General features: G+C 37.3%; 1 protein-coding gene across 1 annotated transcript in view; it reads right to left on the bottom strand.

Moving 5' to 3' along the window:
* LOC122797185 (serine-rich adhesin for platelets-like) overlaps nucleotides 1-19199 on the bottom strand; it is an 801622-nt gene extending 782423 nt beyond the window's left edge. Inside the window, exon 1 of the mRNA XM_044066008.1 lies at nucleotides 18911-19199. Coding sequence (XP_043921943.1) covers nucleotides 18911-18983 — 73 coding nt within the window. The 5' untranslated portion in view covers nucleotides 18984-19199. The remainder of the gene's footprint in view (nucleotides 1-18910) is intronic.
* Nucleotides 19200-20510: the final 1311 nt, after the last annotated feature.

Genomic DNA, 20510 nt, shown 5'->3' with positions numbered 1-20510 from the left:
GGATAACCCATTACCAACAGTTCAAAAATAGATGTGAGAAAATCAGTCGTAGTAGTTCATGAAAAGAAGACGAGAACAGCATTGATCACTGAAATCGCGACACCCAGTGGTTACAGTGTCTTAAGTACAGAGAGACACAAAGTCATAAAATGCCAGGATTTGCAGGCAGAAATGATGGCAATGTGGAAAGAAGATACCTAGACAGTTCCAACAGTAGTAGGAGCAATGGGTCTCATAAAAAAGAATTTACAGTCATATTTAGATATGCTACCAATATATGTTAACTCCGTATGAATTGCAGAAAGAGTCACTTCTGAGGTACATTGCAGGTGCTGAGAAAAACACCTTTGTCTAACATCAAAGACTGAAACAAAACTAATTTCATGAACTTTAAGCATACCTTGACTTAGGAATGGGGATCATTCCCATCATGGTATTAGAAACCGAGAAGAATTTTAGGAATACAGAACAAGATACAAACCAATTTGCACTTCCTGTTCTGACTTACAGTTTTGTGGCGATTGAGTGTCCCCAAATAGTATTGGATTGACTGAACATAAAAACAAGAAAAATAATTAATGCTTATCAAATGATACATAAAAATCAGTACCAAGGTTATATATTGCTCACTCTGAAGGAGGTATGGGATTCCTCAAAATCGATTACATGTACAGATCTGCAATTGTGGGACTCATATATATCTACTGACCTCGTCAGATCCACGCATGCTGAAAGTTTAAAAACATGAAGAGAAGAAGTTTAAGATGATATCTTTATTTAGTTTAGAAAAAGCATTTCGGTATCAAGCTGGAATGAAAATCAAACCAAAAGTAGACAAAAATCAGACAGAAACTGAATGTGCCAGAAAACAAAATAAATAATATAAAATAAAGTAAAATACAAGAAGGAAAGAAAATTTAAAAATCCATAAATACAGTGGCAAGTACAGAGATCTCCCAGAGCAACCTGATGTTGATCAAGATTTGATGCTGGAATGGTTAAGGAGGGGTGAACTGAAACCAAAAGATGAAAGGCTAATTGTGGCCCAGGGCATTGGACTATGTACACGTCGGTTTACAAAATCCATTAAAATTGTGAGAGAAACAGACATGTACAGGTTTTGTAAAAAAATAACTGAAAACAGTCGTACATCTTGTTGGTGGGTGTGATATACTCATGGCAGAGGGCCTGTATACTGAAAGGCACAGTAATGTGGCTAGGCTGTTTCACTTGGGATTTTATAAAAACTGCATTACAGAAGTGGTTGAGAAGCATTGGAAACATGAACCACAAAGCATTATAGAGAATGATGAAATTTATATTACATGGGATCAACCATTACCAACAATTCAATAAAATGCAAGAAAAACCTGATAAAGTAGTCCATGAAAAAAGATAAAAGTAGCATTAATCATTGAAATAGCTGCACCCAGTAAATACAGTGTCTTATGTACAAGAGACATAAAGTCATAAAATACCAGGATTTGCAGGTGGAAATGAGAGCAATGTGGAAGAAAGCTATCCAGACAGTTCCAGTAGTAGGAGGAGGAATAAGTCTAATAAAAAAAAATAAAATTTACAGTCATACTTGGATATGCTGCCAACACTTGTAACCTAGTAAGAATTACAGAAGGAGGCGATTCTGGCACATTGTGGGTGCTGAGAAGAGCATTCTTGGCTAACATCAAAACTGAAACATTATTAACTTCATGAGCTCTAATCATATCCTGACTTTGAAACACAAAGCCCGAGATGGTAAGCTGGAAAATGCCAAACTACTGTATAACACAGTCACGAACTGTCACAAAGTTAATTTCTTTAACACAACTTTAATGGTGTTTTCGGAAACGACTATGCGTTTCCTTCCTCAGAAAGTAAAAAGCACAAAGCAAAAATAACATAACATAGTCACAGCTAGCCCATCCCTTAAAAACATTTAGTACATCATGTGATACTAATTAATTAATCATGTACCACAAGCTGTGATTGCATTTAGTTAACTATCCTGACTTTGGTGTGGGGTTCATTCCTGTCATGGTAGTAGAAGCGCCCAATACTTGGCGAAATTAAACATGGAGATAAAAAGACAAATAGCAACATTCATATACTGAGGTAAGATTTTACACGTAGCTAGTAGGAACACAACTGCTGAACACGTATTTATGTAGGAACATTACTGCTGAATATGTATTTATGTAGGAACATTACTGCTGAATACGTGTTTATGTAGGAACATTACTGCTGAATACGTATTTATGTAGGAACATTACTGCCGAATACGTATTTATGTAGGAACATTACTGCCGAATATGTATTTATGTAGGAACATTACTGCTGAATACGTATTTATGTAGGAACATTACTGCTGAATACGTATTTATGTATGCATTTGTTTGGTTTGTTAACCAGCTATTTCCATCTGGAAAGAATTCATTAACATTAGAGGCCTTGAGAGAAAACTTCTTTAGCAAAATACTTAACATGTACACCTAGAGATCATTTGCTAAAAGCTGCCACACTCTTAACTGCAAAGCTATGGATTGTGACAGTTTTACACTATCCCTACAAGACACTGAATAAATCTATTTTGTGTTCTTACTGAGTTTACTGTAACAGTTGTGCACTTATCTGGTGATTATTGGTAATCTAGCTGAAATTTGTTTAGGTTTAACTCGAATGAGAAAAGAGAAATAACCTAGCTATTTTTTAGGCTGGTGATTGTTGTAGGCATATTCATCCCCTTGCACAAAGGTGGTGCCTCTACTGACCCTGGAAACTATTGCCCCATTAGCTTGACAAGTCTGATCTGTAAAGTCATGGAGCGTATTATTATGGATTTCATAAACAAGGATATAGGCAATCTACAAACACTTGACCCCACCCAGTTCGGATTCATCAAGGGCAGCTCTTGCCTGTTGAACCTGGTTGACTTCTTTGAAACTGTCACCAAGGCCCTGGTGAAGGAAAGTCAGTACATACAGCTTACCTTGACTTGGCCAAGGCCTTTGACACATTCCCCCACTCGGGTATCTTTGTAAAGCTAGCACAACTTGGCATAAATCCCTATCTCATCAGGTGGGTGGCCAACTGGCTGACCGACAGGACCCTCAAAGTCAAAATAGGCACCTCCACCTCTAACAGCAGACCTGCCACTAGTGGAGTTCCCCAGGGATCTGTCCTGGGACCTCTACTGTTTGACATCTATTTCTCAGAGGTACAGGCAAACACAAAAGGCCTGTGACTGACCAAGTTTGCCAACGACTGTAAGCTGAGTGCTGTCATCGACTCCCCAAATGACAGCAACCAATGACTGGTGCCAAAGTCATGGCCTCAAGCTAAAGACAAAAAAATGTGTCATCATACCATTTGGCAAAAACACGACCCCTACTGATTACCACATCAACAGCAACCCACTAAGCATACAACCTGTGGTGAGAGACCTGGACACTCAGGTTGATAACCTCACATTTGACCATCATGTAGCAGCAGTGGTCTGAAAAGCCTTTTACTTGGTTCATCTCATAAGTAAAGGGATTGCATCCAGAAAAAAGGAGGTTATTACCTCTCTATACTCCTCCCTAAATAGACCAATAATTGAGTATAATGCCTTGTTTGGGATGTACCTCTCCAAACATCTGCACCAACTGGAAAGGCCACTGAAATACCTCATAAAGAGAATCCATGGCCTCCAAAACCTGTCCTATGCAGACAGGCTCAAATCACTCTACTCTGTATCGTACAGATTGCTCAGGGGTGATCTGTGTCTTGCCTATAAGGCAATCTCGGACCCTGCCCTACTAGAGATGCTCCATATCCGTAAGTCTAACTCCTCACACACTATCTACTCAAAAGGCCTGAACATAATATGTGACATTAACAAAACCTGCTGGAGAGACAGGTTTGTCTCCCAGAGGCAGCCCTGTCTCTGGAATAGACTTCCCATGCACATCAGAGTATGTCACTGGTCTTGTTCAGTTGCAACCTTGATGAGTGGATGGGAAACCACAAATTTATCCCAGGGGTTCCACCTGTGTCCCTCATTGACAGGAGTGACAGGTGCTGACTGAGGTTTCTTTTTGGGGATAAACTCTTGGGTAGACTTGTAAGGGCCCTGGGGCCATTAGCCTAGTAACCTTCTATGATCGTATGATACATAGGCCAGTGTAATCATTTGAATATTTTTAGCTTCTCTGTATTGCTATAAATTTCCCACTTTTGTGCTGCATTGCTTATCACATGGACATATTTAACCGTATACTCTGTAGACACAGGCACTTAGAACCTTAACTTTCTCTATACTATCTACTCCACAAGTTCCTAGTGCATTTAAATAGTCAGTAGTTGCACAAATAGGTTGTGGTTTGCAGTAAGTGGCACATTGCTGTGCATGTGTAGACTTATTACTCATTTCAGACAGATAGCATGTCCAGTTAATCAACTCCAAACCTCACAGGTGCAACTTCCCCTTCAGTTCACATTAGTAAGCATCTGGAGAAATGGATTTGCACTTTCCATCCATCTCTGTTGCCTACTTGGATGAAATGAGCATCCTGAGATAATGTAGCAATTGTTTCATGTTTACTGATAACCACGTACTACTTAAGCAGATTGATGAAGTGAATGAGAAATGCAGTTATTTAATGTTACTGGAGGCATGGCTCTCATAAGAAGCCACATCAAATAACAAGCAGGTTATCAGTACCACACTGCACCACAATAAACCTGTCACACACAAATCAGACAAAACACCTAGACCTATGTACATTGAGGCTGTTAAAAGGAACTTGACTTAATCACAAAGGTTTCTGGAATGTACTGTAAGAAACAAGTACCCTCGGCAACCTCACAAACACACAACACGGGCAGCAACAACTATGAAACATACATCTAAGAGTCACACTGCCTCATTTAAAAAGCCCATAAGTCAAACCTCTACACAAATCAATATCCTAGTCATAGGTCACTATATAGTGAGATACACCAATGCACCACTCACCAGGCTACACAAGGAGAGGGTCATGATCAATTACCTATCAGGTGTCAGGATTCACCTCATCACACATGCACTCACGCCCGTACACTACAAAAACACATATGACGCTGCCATAGTGCACATCCTGGACTATATGAAAAGAGATATGATGGATGCTCTCAGGATATGTATCTGAGGCAGGTATGAGCCTAGCAATTAGCAGCATTTTACCATTGCCTAGAGTGATGTTGTAATATAAATAAAGATTATTAACTTCAATAACTGCCTTAACTTCTGGTGTCATTCCAAGGGGGTGCGATATATATCAGGCTGGGGATGACATGGTAAACAGTTCTAACTGCCAAGTATGGCCTACACTTATCCCCACCCCCCAAATCTTTTATATATTGGCTAAATCCTTGTTCACCATCTATTAGGCAATATCAGACTTCTAAAACTTCCAGCATAATACAGCAGAATCTGGATAATGCAAAGGCATTGCTGTTCAATGCTAGGAGCTTTAACAAAAAAAAAAAACTCCACACCCTATAAGCGCACCTTAGCATCAATATATATATATATATATATGTATACATATATATATATATATATATATATATATATATATATATATATATATATATATATATATATATATATATATATATATATAAAGAGAGAGATACTGTCAAGGAGAATTGGCTCAAGGCCATTGAAATGGTTTCAGTGCCTACCACAGATTCAGCCCCATCACATTAGATGAAGGCACTAAAGGTAGCAGTGTCTCCATATTCCTGAAAAAAAAAAAACATTTTCACTCCAGGCATGTTAGACAAGATAATGAAATAGAACTTCTCAACATCCAACTTACTAATAACAAAACTCCTTATCATATCATAGCTAATTATAGGGCCCCCTGTATGTCCCCTTCAGCCCATACCCCCTACCTAACCAGCATGGAATCCATATGCATTAACCCAAACACCATTCTCCTAGAAGATTTCAACTACCCCTCCATTAACTGGTTGATGTATACATCCTCAAACATGTTGCCAGAAATTTCTAGACTTCATCAATACAAACTCTCAATTGATTAATCCAGGCCTCAACAAGGGGAGATACAGTTCTGGAATTGTCTTTACCAGTATGGGACAGTTTTGTTGCACCCCAGCAATTGTAGCTTCTCTTCTGGACAAATCAAACCACAAATCAATCATATCTATCATAAGACGGAAGCAGGAAGCATCTTTCAATACCTTAGTATTCAGAGGTTATGCTACGGTTAATCTACTAAAACTGTGTGATGACCTGGCTGAATTCAAATGCCCTTTCCATCTAGATGCCCATATTGCTTACAGAATCCTTTACTACCAAATTCTATGCACAGGTAAAAAGCTACATAGACGCATCCGCACAGATGTATCATTCATTCTCAGAAGTAAATACAATGCCAAATTTAAAAATAAACCCATATTGTGAAAACACTTATGGCTGTATAATAAAACAAAAAAATCATTACATGAAAAAATAAATTTAGCTGTCAAGATGCCAATAATGGTCTTGCTAAATGTAACAAGGAACTTTGGACCCTAATCAAATCAACCAAAGCCATCCATCCAACCACAACCCTGTTTTCCCATTTACCACATGGCAGTCAGGATGTCACTATGACAGTGACAATTATCAACAGCCAAATAACCGCATGGGCAAAGGATAACTACAAAGCCCTTTCAATTACGTTATGAACCTCAGAAACAATACCTAGCACTGCTCAGAGCTAATAGTAAATAATATCACATATTTGGGCCCAGAGGATATAGCTAATCTACTAGTGGATAAATTTAGATCAAAGTTTACCCCCCCCCCCTCCATCCTGTATTCCCATATCACATGCCTGCTTCTACACATCCCTCAAATCTCTCAAAAACAGACCTCCAAGGCACTATCCAAAGCCAGGATCACTACTTTCATGTGACCAGATAACACACCCAGTTCTATTGATCCGCCGGCAGCAGTTGTTGTTACCTCCCTACAGAGGCTATTCGACATCAGCCCCCAAACAGACTTTGTGACAGATAACCAGAAGAAAGCAGCAGCAGCAGCAGTCATCCCTTTGTAAAAAGGCGGGGCATCAACAGACCAGGAAATGACACACCCACAAGCCTCTCTTATCTGTAAGACTATGGAAAGGCCCTTTATGGAAATACTATATAAAGATGTATTTAACCTACAAACTCTCAAAATAGGCCAATTCAGATTTGTAAATGGCAACTCCTGTTTACTTAACCTGACTGATGTTTTTGAGAAGGATACTAAACCAAAGGATGAGGACAAATTAGTACGCAGTTCAAATATAGATCTCACAAAAGCATTTGACACCATCTTATACTTAAGTACCATAGATAAACTCTCCCAACTAATTGCAAATCCCTGTGTAACTCATTAGATAGCAAACTGTCTCACAAATAAAACCCAGGAGATTAGGTTGGGCAGCTCTACCTCATGCAAAAGATCTTTCACTAATGGTATACCCCAGGGTTTAGTTCTTGGGCCACTCCTCTTTGGCATTTACTTATTTGGCAGCCAAAGCAAATGTTAAGAATTTATGGCTGATCAAGTCTGCAGCTGACCATAAATGGGGTGCCATCATAAGCTCCCCAAAGGGCAGCAAGAGTCTCCAAGAAGTCATTAACCAAAGAAGTAGCTGGCTAAAACTAAATGCCAAAAATGTATAAACACATCCTTTGGTAAGTATGACTTACCTTGTAACTATTACACTGACAACACACCCCTGAAAGTTGATTTCAGTCAGGGATCCAGGAAACTATGTGGACAATGAACTGTCCTTTGAACACCATCCATCCACTATTGTAAGGAAGCCACTTTTTCATCACACATCTTATATTTAAATGTATGGTATCCCAGTCATGGATGTAATCATTCCCCTGTACTCACATCTCACTATGCTGATCATTGAATATAATGCCCAAGTCATCTCAAAGTCTAGTGCCTCATCTCATTTATCAGGCTACTAAGAGGTGACCCCTGCCTCATGTATAGAGCCTCAACAGACCCTCTCCTGTCAGACCTATTACACATCCACAAGTCCAACGATAGCATGAACACCTGTTCAAGGGATTTCAATCTCTTTTGCAATAATAAATAGAGCATGTTGGAGAGACAGGTATTTATCAGAGAGAATACTACTTGTATTTATTTACTGAGCACTGATCTCCAAGGACCTTTTTCACACTCAGCTAAGGAGCAACGTCTGGTTAAGTGACTTGTTTAAAGTCATACAGTTAGGCAATGGAGGCTGAGAGAATCAAACCTGAGGCCACTAGACCACAGGAATCAGCTTGCAATAGCTCCTTTATTCTCTGTGCCAACTGTCAGACCTTTTATGGAGCTCTCTTCAATTCTACATAAAGCAAAATACTTCTCTTAATCAAGTCATCTAAGAATGATTTAGCACCCAGTTCCCTACAAACATTCAGTGCACTGCTGGAAAGGTGTCCCCCTTCCATTTACGTTCTGACCCAGTGACAAGCGGCACTCCTCGCAGACCTTGCGGCTGGCTATCCCTGGCCAACCAGAGATCCGCAGAGCTGTGGTATCATTATGTTTAGGTGGGATTCTGACCTAGAGATGTTCAGTTATAATCCCACAGATAGTAGCTTTTCACCATTGGCTCCTCAGCCAAGCACATGCACCAAATGTCTAAATCTGCGGTTCCTCTTGTACTGAGCAGGATTACTATAGCAAAAACACATCTTCAGTAGGGTAAAACTAACCTGTCTCATGACATGGTACACTGCATTTAGGATTCAAACAGCAGACATATGTTAACATGCGGTAAGAACAGCATTTTCAAATGCAATGGCGATTTTATATAACAACATACATGAATATTTAAAGCAAATACATGGTGCAGGTCTGTTAGATTAACTGAAGATGTTACTACCCATTTATTGGGTCAGTTCTTTTTCCACAGTTGATATATTCAGCTATTTATGTGTTTAGATATCTCCCATTAATGATAGAAAAGTAGGAAAAAGATCTAAAGGTCATGTGATACCACATTGACAGCACTCCTACCTCTCAAGGACATTCTGGAAAAAAACAAAAATAATAGTGGGGAACAAAAGCCTAAAATTAGGGAGAGTTTTTAAATGTTACACAAATTCATTTAAAAGGTTAACAGAACAGCAGCGTTTGCATCAACACATTATCTAGACCATATGAATTATGAAACTCTAATGTCTGGAACAGGCTCAAATGTAAGTACTAGGTCTATGCGGGACATTTTAAACCTAGTCTACTTCACTGAAAGCTGAGACTCAAACCCTGTACCTTGTATTTGCTAACCACCTTAACCATTATACCAACTCCCAAGCATTACTGACTTTTGCATCAACATGCATAACACACATTACCTAAATAATAAATAGTATAAAACCTTAATATTTAGCATTATTGACTGACTGTAATCCTCATTGATTTACTAGAAAATCAAAAATGTTATGGGGGCAGGACAAAAAATATGAGGCAATGTAAGAGACAATCAAGAGCACTTCAAGCAACAGTGACTTGTAAGAGAAGGAATGCTGATTTATTTTAAGAGGACATAATGGCCATACTCTTTGTGAACTATGACTGCATACAGAATTTTCATATTTTATTCACACATACACACAAATGTACATATATATATACATATATGTATATATATATATATATATATTTTTTTTTATTATTATTATTTATTTATTTTTTCACAGTTAAAAGTTTGTACATTTTCCTGTTTTACATGTACCACAGCAATGCCCTTACCAGAACAGCACAAACTATATTACACCATAGCCTTTGCACTAAGACAATCAGTGCAATCGGATATTGTTCAGTGCCTAAAGCCAGTCAAGACTTTTCAAAAGTTTTCAATGATTATTTGTAGAAAAAAATTGTAAAGTTGTAGCAGGCATATCTCTCAACCCCTTGTTTTTCAGAGTCATAGCAACACTTTCAAAATCACAATACAAAATAATATCACTTTTATTATGCCTGTACTTAAATTCTCTCCCTCATACTAACAGTATACAAGATCCATATACTTTAATACACTGCAAAAATAAATTAACTTTTACAAAGGAAAAGATGTCAATTACTTATGCCATCACTGGAACAGCCTTTCCAAAGAGACAAAAGCATAAAGTTATTTTGCAACTTAGATTATTTAAGGCTATAAGCTGCTAACAAATGTCATCCTATAGTCCTGGGTTTGAGTCCCTCAGCCTCCATTTTCCTACTGTAAGACTCAGATCAAGTCACTTAACCAGAAACCACCACTGAAAACGGACCTCACCTAAACCAGTTACTAAAAGCTATGAATTTAATCAAATGTGCTTGATTTAACATTTTTGTTAAAACATCAACAGATGATGAAAGAACTCACATTGAAAGCTATCAGTAGAAACTGAGCTGCTGAGTTTCATGATTTCCATGAAGCTTGACTGTAAATTCATCTGTTGTTTTAAAGGAAAAGTTGATCAGGACAAGGAAGGATTCAGCTGAAAGGACTGAATTCATCACTCATGAGAGAGGAGCCTGTGTACCTGAGCTTTGAAGTTGCAGGCCACAAACTAAACACTGAATGAGTTGATAGTAAAGAAACAACGGTGAAGATCAACAATATTATGTACATGCATTTTACAGAGCGTACATATTCGTTTTGACTTCATTAGGACTGAAAAGGAAGGATTTTGGCAAGTATTACTGCCTTTTCAATAACTGCTGCAACACAGTCTCCAGAAATGTTTGTAGAATTGTTTGGTTTTCTATTTGATGCTCTGCTGACACCCCAGATCTCGCTGTCAAAGATTTGCTTTATCACCTGCATAACCCTGGGTTTTGAATCACCATTTATTTATGTTAGAGTACTGAAGTATTTGTCTGTACTATCTAGAGAGGAGACAGACAACTGAGAAGAAAATCATTCAACCACAAGGCAGTAACCACTTGAAGTACACTTGGAATTTTTTTTACATGTGTTTCTAATTTAAGCTTTTCTGAGGCATTAGGGCTGCTGTGGATTCAGGTGCCAAAAGAAAATAAAATAAATGGTTATTGAGTAGATCAGCCATAATGCCTGCTGTGAAAATAGTAGTCCTGTACTAAGTACCCAGTGTACAGTGTTAGCAGCTCTCATCTTTTTGTCATCCCGTATAAATGAAGTAATATTTTGTTAGAAGGTATAAATGCTAAAACAGTAGGCTACAAAAAGTGTGTTTAGATCATTTCTGTGGGCAGTGAAGTCACTATGTAGATGATGACTATGACTTTGGATTAAGAGGGCTGAGTCCAGTCAAGTGATCTTCCTGTAAAAAAGGAAGTACATTATTCCAGCTTGAACTAGATACAAGGATTCTTTAGCTGTTTACATCAACCAAGACTGAAAACTAACATGTTTCTACCATTTCAGCTTGTTAATATGACTTGATGAAGATTTGAAACCTACCTTTGCACTACTGCATGCAGTGCATAAACTCCCAAATAACACTTTCCTCCATCAGGAAACATTGTGGTCATCACCTTCATAAAGGTTCATAGGTTTATAAGTGATTACTAGGCTAATGACCCAAGAGCCTTCACAAGCCTAGCCAATAATACCCAGAATATGACAATAGTATATCTTAATTCCCCAGATATGGGATGGGGTAGTATCAGGGTAGTGGGTTTTGGGTGTTGGAGCTCTGAGTCATTTTACAGACTGCCTCTGTCCATAAGGGACATGGACAGTACCCCAGGAGTGAATTTATGATTCCCCATCCATTAATCCAAATTCTTTTTGAAAAGAGTGAGGGATGGGCTTTCTTTTACAAAGATTAGATGTTTATTCAATAGATAAGGTAGCCTTTGGGATATAAATTTGTCTCTCCAGCAAGTTCTTTCACAAACAAGGTTCAGGTCCATGGAATGCACAACGCTTGTATCATTTTTTTGTGAATATGTAACATTTTCATCAGGGCTAGATCAGACAATGCCTTGTAGGTTAGGCATAAGTCTCCTCTCAATAAACAATATGAGACATAGTAAAGGGATAAGGCCTTTAGTCGGTCTGCATAAGACATGTGTCTTACACTTTGTATTTGCTTTTTAGTGAGAAACCTGTGAGGGCACTCCAATTGGTGTATGTACTTGCAGAAGGGAGCATTGTACTCAGTCATGGTCATGATGAGGGACAAGTACAATGGCAGTGTGACTTCCTTCGATCTTGATGCCTTGCCTTTACTTATAAGCTGAGCCACACAGAAGGATTTCCTTGCTACTGTAGCTATGTGATGTTAAAAGTTTAGGTTACTATCTATCTGTGTTCCTAGGCACCTCACCATTGGTCTCTTTTAGGGGTGTGCTATCAATATCATAATTTTGAGGGATATCTGATTAGTCATAAATGTTGTGTTTTCCTTGCATTGATGCCACTGAAGAAAAACTAAGAAGTTTAACCTCAATGACACAAGCATAAGCATCTGTTGCATCCACAGACTAATGGCCCACCATGGCGCATGCATGAAGGTGCACCATTGAAGTCTATGGATGTAGTTCACATTACCCCATGATAACATCACAACTGGAAAAGCTAACTTTTGAGCCATGGTTTAATAAAAAGTTTATGAAGCTTTTTATTAAAAAACGTCTCATAAAAGAAAGGAAGGGCAAGCTGGAAAATATATCACAGCACATGACTTATTGAACGCCACGTTGTATTAGAAACATTGACAAATCACTTTAAACATCTAAGCTAGACAGCATAAGATTTGAATAGGCAATATATGATGAAATCTTCATAATCTGGCAGAAAAAAATGGAAATGAGAAAAACGAATGCTATTGAAGGGTTTTATGAGGACTAAACTACATCTAGGTAATATTATATGTAGAAATATAATTCTGACATTGGATTAAGAAAACTTCAGGGTGTAGCTGCTCTTTAAGGTGAAGCTGGATGTCTAAACTACCTGGCTGCATGAAATATTTAAGATTGTGTTAAAGCTATATCAGTTTTAAGAGTAATTTTACTTTCCACGTAAACTATAACTTTATAAGCTGCCCACTTGAATTTGAATGAAAAGAAGCACAGAAGTTTGAAGACTTGACTTATTTCAGGATGCAAAACATGGATTGCAAAGTGATTGTGCAGCACTTGGAAATGTTGTCATGAACAGTCTCTACAGATGTATTAATAAAACTCTAATGAAGAAGTGAGATTATATGATGAATTCCCTACAACTGACCAGCTGTTGGGTAATAACTGTCAAAACACAAATGGCACTATACATTCCTGCTAGGCTTCTCTGTTTCTCTTCCATGAGTTTTTTTTTTTTTTGTGGTTCTCAGAGTATGCTTGCATAAATTTGATTGCCACTCTTTCTTTTATCAAGCACCGCAGTTCTGGAACCTTCCTCCCTAGTGGCTTAGGGTAGCACTCATTGCTGACCACTGACTGCTCACCTTTCATTCTGGCTTATGATTATGTTCGCTTTTTTTTTTTTTTTGTAATTGCTACTGTTATTTATTAGTAACTTTTTGCATTTGTGTACCTATTTATCTTTTCTTATTGTGATGGCACTTTGGCTAAAGCACTTTAATAAACACACATTAATAAAGATGCATTTAAGTTTTCAAAACTCAATCTTCTACTTAATCCTCATCTTCTTGACAACACTTTTGTCAATCTGATTAACACATTTGACTCAATGTCCTGTCTACTTCTCACTTTCTAAGCTACATAAGACATCAGTTAGACATTGCAAACAAATAGTTATATGGTAGAAAGCTACCTATTTGCACCTTGGATAGCATCCATTTTGAAGATATACTTTCGGCAAATCATGCATGACAGTATGTGGTACAGCATGTGTTTACCCAAGTTAATAACACTCATACCAGTTCCAATGCAGAAACTAGCACCATGCACCATAGTAAAGATGGAGTATGTTGCCATGTCTAATTAGTCTTATCAAAGTAACTAATAACTATGTTGTCAGTTTCTAACCAAGCAGGTTTGCACTCTGACATGACCCCCTCCCAACCCATCAAGGTTTCTCATCCTCCATGTTGTCTTCCATCATTTTGCACTAAGTATCCCTTCCCATAACAGATCTTATGCCTGATTTATAATCCTAAATTGTCACTCAAAAGGGAACCCCAAATCATAACAGTTTATGTACTTTTTGTGATATCTAAATAATTGTGTTAGACTTAGCAGCCATCTTTCTATTTGTGTACCACCCAAACCTTTATAGCTAGTTATGGAAATCTTGCCACAAACAAATGTAACAATTGATCAGACTCTATGGCACCAAGAGATGAAACCCTGAATGTGATGCAGAAGATGTGGGAATGCGGAGTGGACTGAGTCCTCAAGGAGGCAGGTATGAAAGCTAAAATAAGTGTCACTTTAATGGTCTGCTCATCCTTTTGGAAGGGGCTTTTGCCAGCACTACAACCCACAGTGGAAGCTGATGTCTTCAGCCTTGCTATAAATATTAAGAAATAGCCCAACAGTTAATTTGTGAACACACAACCTTACTGATGCCTGCATATAGGGTGCGGGATGGGACAGAAGGTAGGGCATAAAAAATATTTAAAGTGCCCACCAGTGATGGTTCATCTTGTCTCACCTGTCTCACACTTGCTGACAATGTGGCTTTGTCCAGCAAGTCCAGGAATGAATGGGTCATAAGGTTAAGGAGGAGGAGCTTAACGCTATGGACAAGGAGGGCCAAAATGGATTAAAATGAAAGCAACAAGAAATTAAAAAATTTAGACTAGATACAGTGATTCAAATCCAAATCTGAAAATCAGTGATAAACAATAAATGTATGCTTTATGCTGCTTTATATCTGCATGATAGTGTTGGAAGTTACATGATGACCCAATAAAACAGCCCTTAAACGGAGCAACTAACAGCTGAAGTAAACAGCATGTGCCTCCCCAATCCTTATAACACAAAAAGTAACTTCTAGTTGCCTTCTTATTTAATTTCATATCAATTGTCGTTTGTTGTGAAACGATAAGCACTACTTAAACCCCTCTACTACAGTTACTCATTCCTGCCAGTTTATTTTTAATCTCCCTTTATTTTCCATTATTTTATTTCATTTTACATTGCATATAGTGGTTCTGAGGACCTCTTTCCATAATAAGTTCTCCCAACAGATTTATATATGCAGAGAACAACAAAGGATCCAAAACTGAAGCCTGTCAGAGACCACAGAACCTGAACCATATGTTAAGTCCACAAACTGCCCACTTGGAACATCCAAAGATGCAGGAGACAAACTCTAAAACAGTATGTGAGACAAAAAAGATGATGTGCATAAAACCTATATGACAGTAACAGACCAAGGCTAAAAGTCATTCAATTATAAATAGCAAATCAATGCAGCATTTTCTTACTTTGTGTGTGTGTGTGTGTGTGTGTGTGTGTGTGTGTGTGTGTGTGTGTGTGTGTGTGTGTGTGTGTGTGTGTGTGTGTGTGTGTGTGTGTATACCTATATGGATGTACACTGAAATATCAAAGTGCCAAAACTGCAAACTTAAAACATCAACCCAAAAGGACTGTAACTCAAATAAAAAAATTAAAAAAAACATGTTTTTGCTACAGCCCCCTCACAACCTTTGCTAATTATATATACCACCTCAGAGATCACACAAGAGTGGGGTAAGGGCAAATCCCAACTGTTTTGCAACTTCATGCACAGTGACACTAGCAGAACTGATCATATGATTCTTCAATAACTTCTGCCTGCATTATTAGGATCCCTTCATTCTTCCATAATTTTTCTATTGTGCTTGTCAGTTTCATGTCCCGTAGTAAAATGGGCTCTTACTTTATTATGATTCTTTGGTCTTTTTTGCCATGCAGTTATTCCTTTCTTATAATCTGCATTTCATTCTATATCTTACATGTAAAAATTCTCCTTTTAATCCTATCACCAGTTTCCCCTTCACTAGCTCAGATTTTATCCTTTTGTTTCATTCCCTCCCTTTACAGGAATCATTTTCACCTGTATTTATCTCTCTCTAGGGGTAACATTCTGAAAACTATTTCACAATTCCAAATATCCTGGCTGCATTTATGATTGCCTCCGAACCAGAGAAGGCCTAAGTTAATTTACTTCTGCTTTTACGATTCTTGTTCTTACTGTATTTACTTTTCTTGTTTTATTGTGATTTAATTTAAGTGCACAGGAATTGCAGAATGTAACTGCATCCTCTGTATATCCTTTTGTATCCGAACTAAAAGCAAGCCTTGGCCCAGTCTTACATCAGTATTTCCAACAAACAAGTAACGCATATTTATATACAGTGTATATACTGAATGCAAAATAGATTTTTCACACATACAGTTAAGACATAATGTTAAGCAATTCATGGTTCTGTAGTTTAATCTGTAGTTAAGAAATAAGATGTTCATGGGTTCAAATCCCTACAAAGCCAAGCATCTACGGTGCCACAGCATGACACAGCAATCATTTTAATGTCTTAATGGCCTATTCTTCTAGGCTAGCAACTCTGTAGAACTAGTGTCCACTTAAAATATGATACTGAAGCTTGGCTAAGATATCATTTATATGCATGTATTTCTATTTGATATTACCTTACAAATTTATAATGTGCTTCTTCCTCAACAAACAGTATGTCCAAATGCTTGTCTCTGTTGTATAACTATGGCTTTAGTTGTTATGCACTTGTATACCAATGACTTTAGTTGTTATGCACTTGTATCACTATGGCTTTAGTTGTTATGCACTTATACTGCTATGGCTTCAGTTGTTATAAACTTGTACAGCTATGGCTTCAATTGTTATAGAATACTGAACAGTCAGTAGAAGAAGAATTATTGCAAAGTCATAACTTCTTTCTGTTGTTATTTGCAGATCATTTATGATCAAAGTATGCATTCTGTTTCAACTGATGTTTGAAAGTGTGCATTTCTGCACATTATTAATGCAATTCGATCTTATGTTCTATTACAAAAAAAAAGAAATAATTAAGTTGAAAACAATATGAGAAACTATAGAGTGAAGCGTTTACATACTTCAATATGCATTGCTCTGTACTACAGGCCTGAGATACTTCTGAAATGTAGGGAGATGGCTGGTTTATAGAAAGGTTACTTATCCTGCCTTATTTTTTTCCTTTTTGTAATTTATGGTTAGGCTATATAAATAACTATAATGCTGGCATGCTGGCAATACAAATAATGCTTACAATTATTATAGGTGTAAAGCTCAGCGTGATGATGTCTAGAAAAATATCTGCAAGGGGCCAGACCTAAATAACGGATACACATAGTTTACTTTGTCATCTGACAAAAATGTTACATAGTATTTTTATTTTTTTATGTTTCACCTAAATTATATATGATAAATCTAGAGATAGCTATATAGTGCGTGTGTGTGTGTGTGTGTGTGTGTGTGTATCAACAGAGAGAGGGAGAACACACACACACACACACACACACACACACACACACACACACACACACACACACACACACACACACACACACACACATATATATATAAATGTAAACCGAACGCTATATCTGTTTGTAAATTTCGCAAAATAACACCATTTAGAAGAGGAAATATTTAACATGCTTCACTTCATCTTGAATATCTTTTCATTAAATGAGACTGTAAAGTGCCAAAGGGCCTCACAAACAAACTAAGAAAGATTAATAAAATATCCAAACTAAATTAATGCTTTCACTAGACAACATTTCTGTTTCCTCAGACTAGGATAAAGGAGTACTCTACCAGTTTTTGAGTCATTTTTTTAAACATTTGCCAATCATAAAGATAATGGGGCCAACACAGGCTGTAACAGAAGTAATTTAAAAAGTGAAAAACAAAGAAACCTATGTTTGAAGGATATGTATAACTACTATGTGCAGCATACAGAAAATATATGACCTATTCTTTGAACTGCAGTGTAATCGAATGAATTTATGGACAACAAAATCAAAGATAAAAAGCAGATGCGTATATGAAAAATGAGGAAATCTTATGTCTTCTACCCCTGATTTGTGATGAAGCTATATAAAGATTCATGCTACGCAACAAAGATTTGTCTAAGGGTGATGTATGTGATGATTCAGGATACTTAGATGTAAACAGGTTCCTCAAAAACTAAACCGCATTTGAATTTGCAGTTTAAATACATGCACAACCAAAAATAAACATACCTGCATCCAATTAGTTGTGTATTAAGTACACCCACCCACACCCATAACCCATAAATACGTCTCCACAGATTTGATCTCACGCTTTCACACAGCAACAAAACTTACTTTCTCTCAGCCATCATTATATGGTTTTATACTGCCTTGCCATATAAAAGTAAACTTGTACTCAAGTTTAAAAAAACAGCATACAGTAATGAAAATAAAAAACATCATTGTAGTGATGAAGGTATACTAACCTAAAGCTCCTATTCTGACATAGACTACACAGCTGTCAACCTCTTGCCTAGGAATTTATGCCAAAAGCTTAACATATTAGGGACAATGTCTTGAGAACAAGAGCAAATCTTAAAAATTGGTTTGATTTCTTCAGAATGTTAATGATATATTAAAAAATAATAAACATATAACTTTATAACTGACATTATTATATGATTTAACTATTTTTGTTTTTGTACATAAACAAACTGTGGGGAGCAATAAAAATTTCTGAATCAAAGTCAGGGACAGGCCTGAATATGAGAGACGTCTGGAAGGTATGTCAAGCATTCTCATCTGTATTCATCTGCACTGTCCTGTTCCTTCCTTCTATCTGCCAAATGGTCCCATCCCAGACAGACAAATATTATGTAAAATGTTAGAAACATTTCAGTATGCAGAATGCTGCTGCTTTCCTACTTCACTCACCTGTTCCAGCTTGTACCGGTAATTCAGTCTTTCCTTCCCAGGCCTCATCCTCCTTAGTAGCTTCTACAGGCATATTTGATCACAAAAAATATTTTTTCAGAAAGAAAACAAAAGCAATACTCTAGCCAATGGAAATAATCTTCCAAGGTGTACAAAGGTTTAGTTTTCCTCTCGGCATGAGCTCCGAACAAGTGCAGCTTCCCTCACAGCCATGTGAACGTCTGTGCGTGCATGGAGGAGAAAGAAGAGAGCCGAGCTGTGTGCTTCAGTGCTGCAGAGAAGAGTCAGCAAAGCAATAAGAGGATGAGGAGGGAGGGAGATGCTTAAACAGCTCTGTCATGCTGCATGACATCAGCAGAAGGAGAACGGGGTGTGTGCCAGGCACTGCAGAAAGAAAGACAGAGAAAGAGCAGTGTATTTACAATCACTGCTGCAGAGAGCAGGCTGCATTATCTTTTCTAGAGCACTCTTAAATAAGAGACGTCACAATGCATATTCTGTATTTAAGCTTCAGTTATTTTATGTGCATGTTTACAGCAAAGTGTGAGACAATTATCATCATTTATTTTGCATAACTGCTGCTCTAATGATCCCCTGTATTTTTTTTCTTTGTTATCTTTTCTGTGTTACTATTATTATATGCATGATGCAGGTTTTAAGTGACACTGTATTTTCTTTAAATTAATAATGTTTTTTTACAAATGATAACAGGGCTGAGAAAGTTAGCATGGATAGAATCTAATGAGACTTGACTGCAACAGAATAGCCATTTGTAAGATGGCACTGTATTTCATGGCTTGGTGAGGTATAGCTCATGGCGAAAAATAGGGGTTGTACTCCGCAAACTAGCTTTAAAAAAATTCAATACATTATTGCACTAAAATAAAGAAGTTATACAGATACGGATGAAAAGAAAGTTATTGCTCTTCTCAAACAAGTTTCCAGAAGATGTCTGGAAAATTAATTGGAAAGAAATTAATGAAAATAAAGCAGAAAGATTAAAAGGGTTCAAAACAATTAGGGAGACTGGTAAAGCAGAAGATACAGAAAATGTAAAATATCACACAAGAAGCACAAGTAGAAAAGGTATTTTGTAACTGTTTTTGAAGTACAGCTGGTTGGACAGAAAGGAAAACCTGCAGGAGGGATAATAAGGCTCTGGATGAAAGAAGGGCAGGATGAGTAGAAATAGATCTCAAAAACATGAATAATTTTTATTCAGTGCTCGCAAGCAAAGCAACGTAAAGCCAGAATAAGGTAAAGAGGTGGACAGTAGTAATTTTTATGGGAATTCTTCTCTACTTCACAAACTTTTCAAACTTTTGTGCAATCACAACAGTAGAGATGACAAAGATACCTGTCTAACCCATTTGTAAATACTCAACAGAAAAAAAATCTCCCATGCGCGCGTGCACACACACACACACACACACACACACACACACACACACACATACACAAAAAGTTAACATTAATGACATTAATGACAGCACAAGTGTTGTTTACAACTGGTTTATAATTCAATCATCCCACTTAAGCCACTGTTGAATTTTGTGTACATCCATTATTTGCAAAATCAATATAATACATTATTTTTCAT

The sequence above is a fragment of the Protopterus annectens genome, chromosome 3.part0 (assembly GCF_019279795.1).
Source record: "Protopterus annectens isolate FY-2018-M chromosome 3.part0, PAN1.0, whole genome shotgun sequence".
Classification (NCBI taxonomy): Eukaryota; Metazoa; Chordata; order Ceratodontiformes; family Protopteridae; genus Protopterus; species Protopterus annectens.
This window is presented reverse-complemented; position numbering and strand designations above follow the sequence as displayed.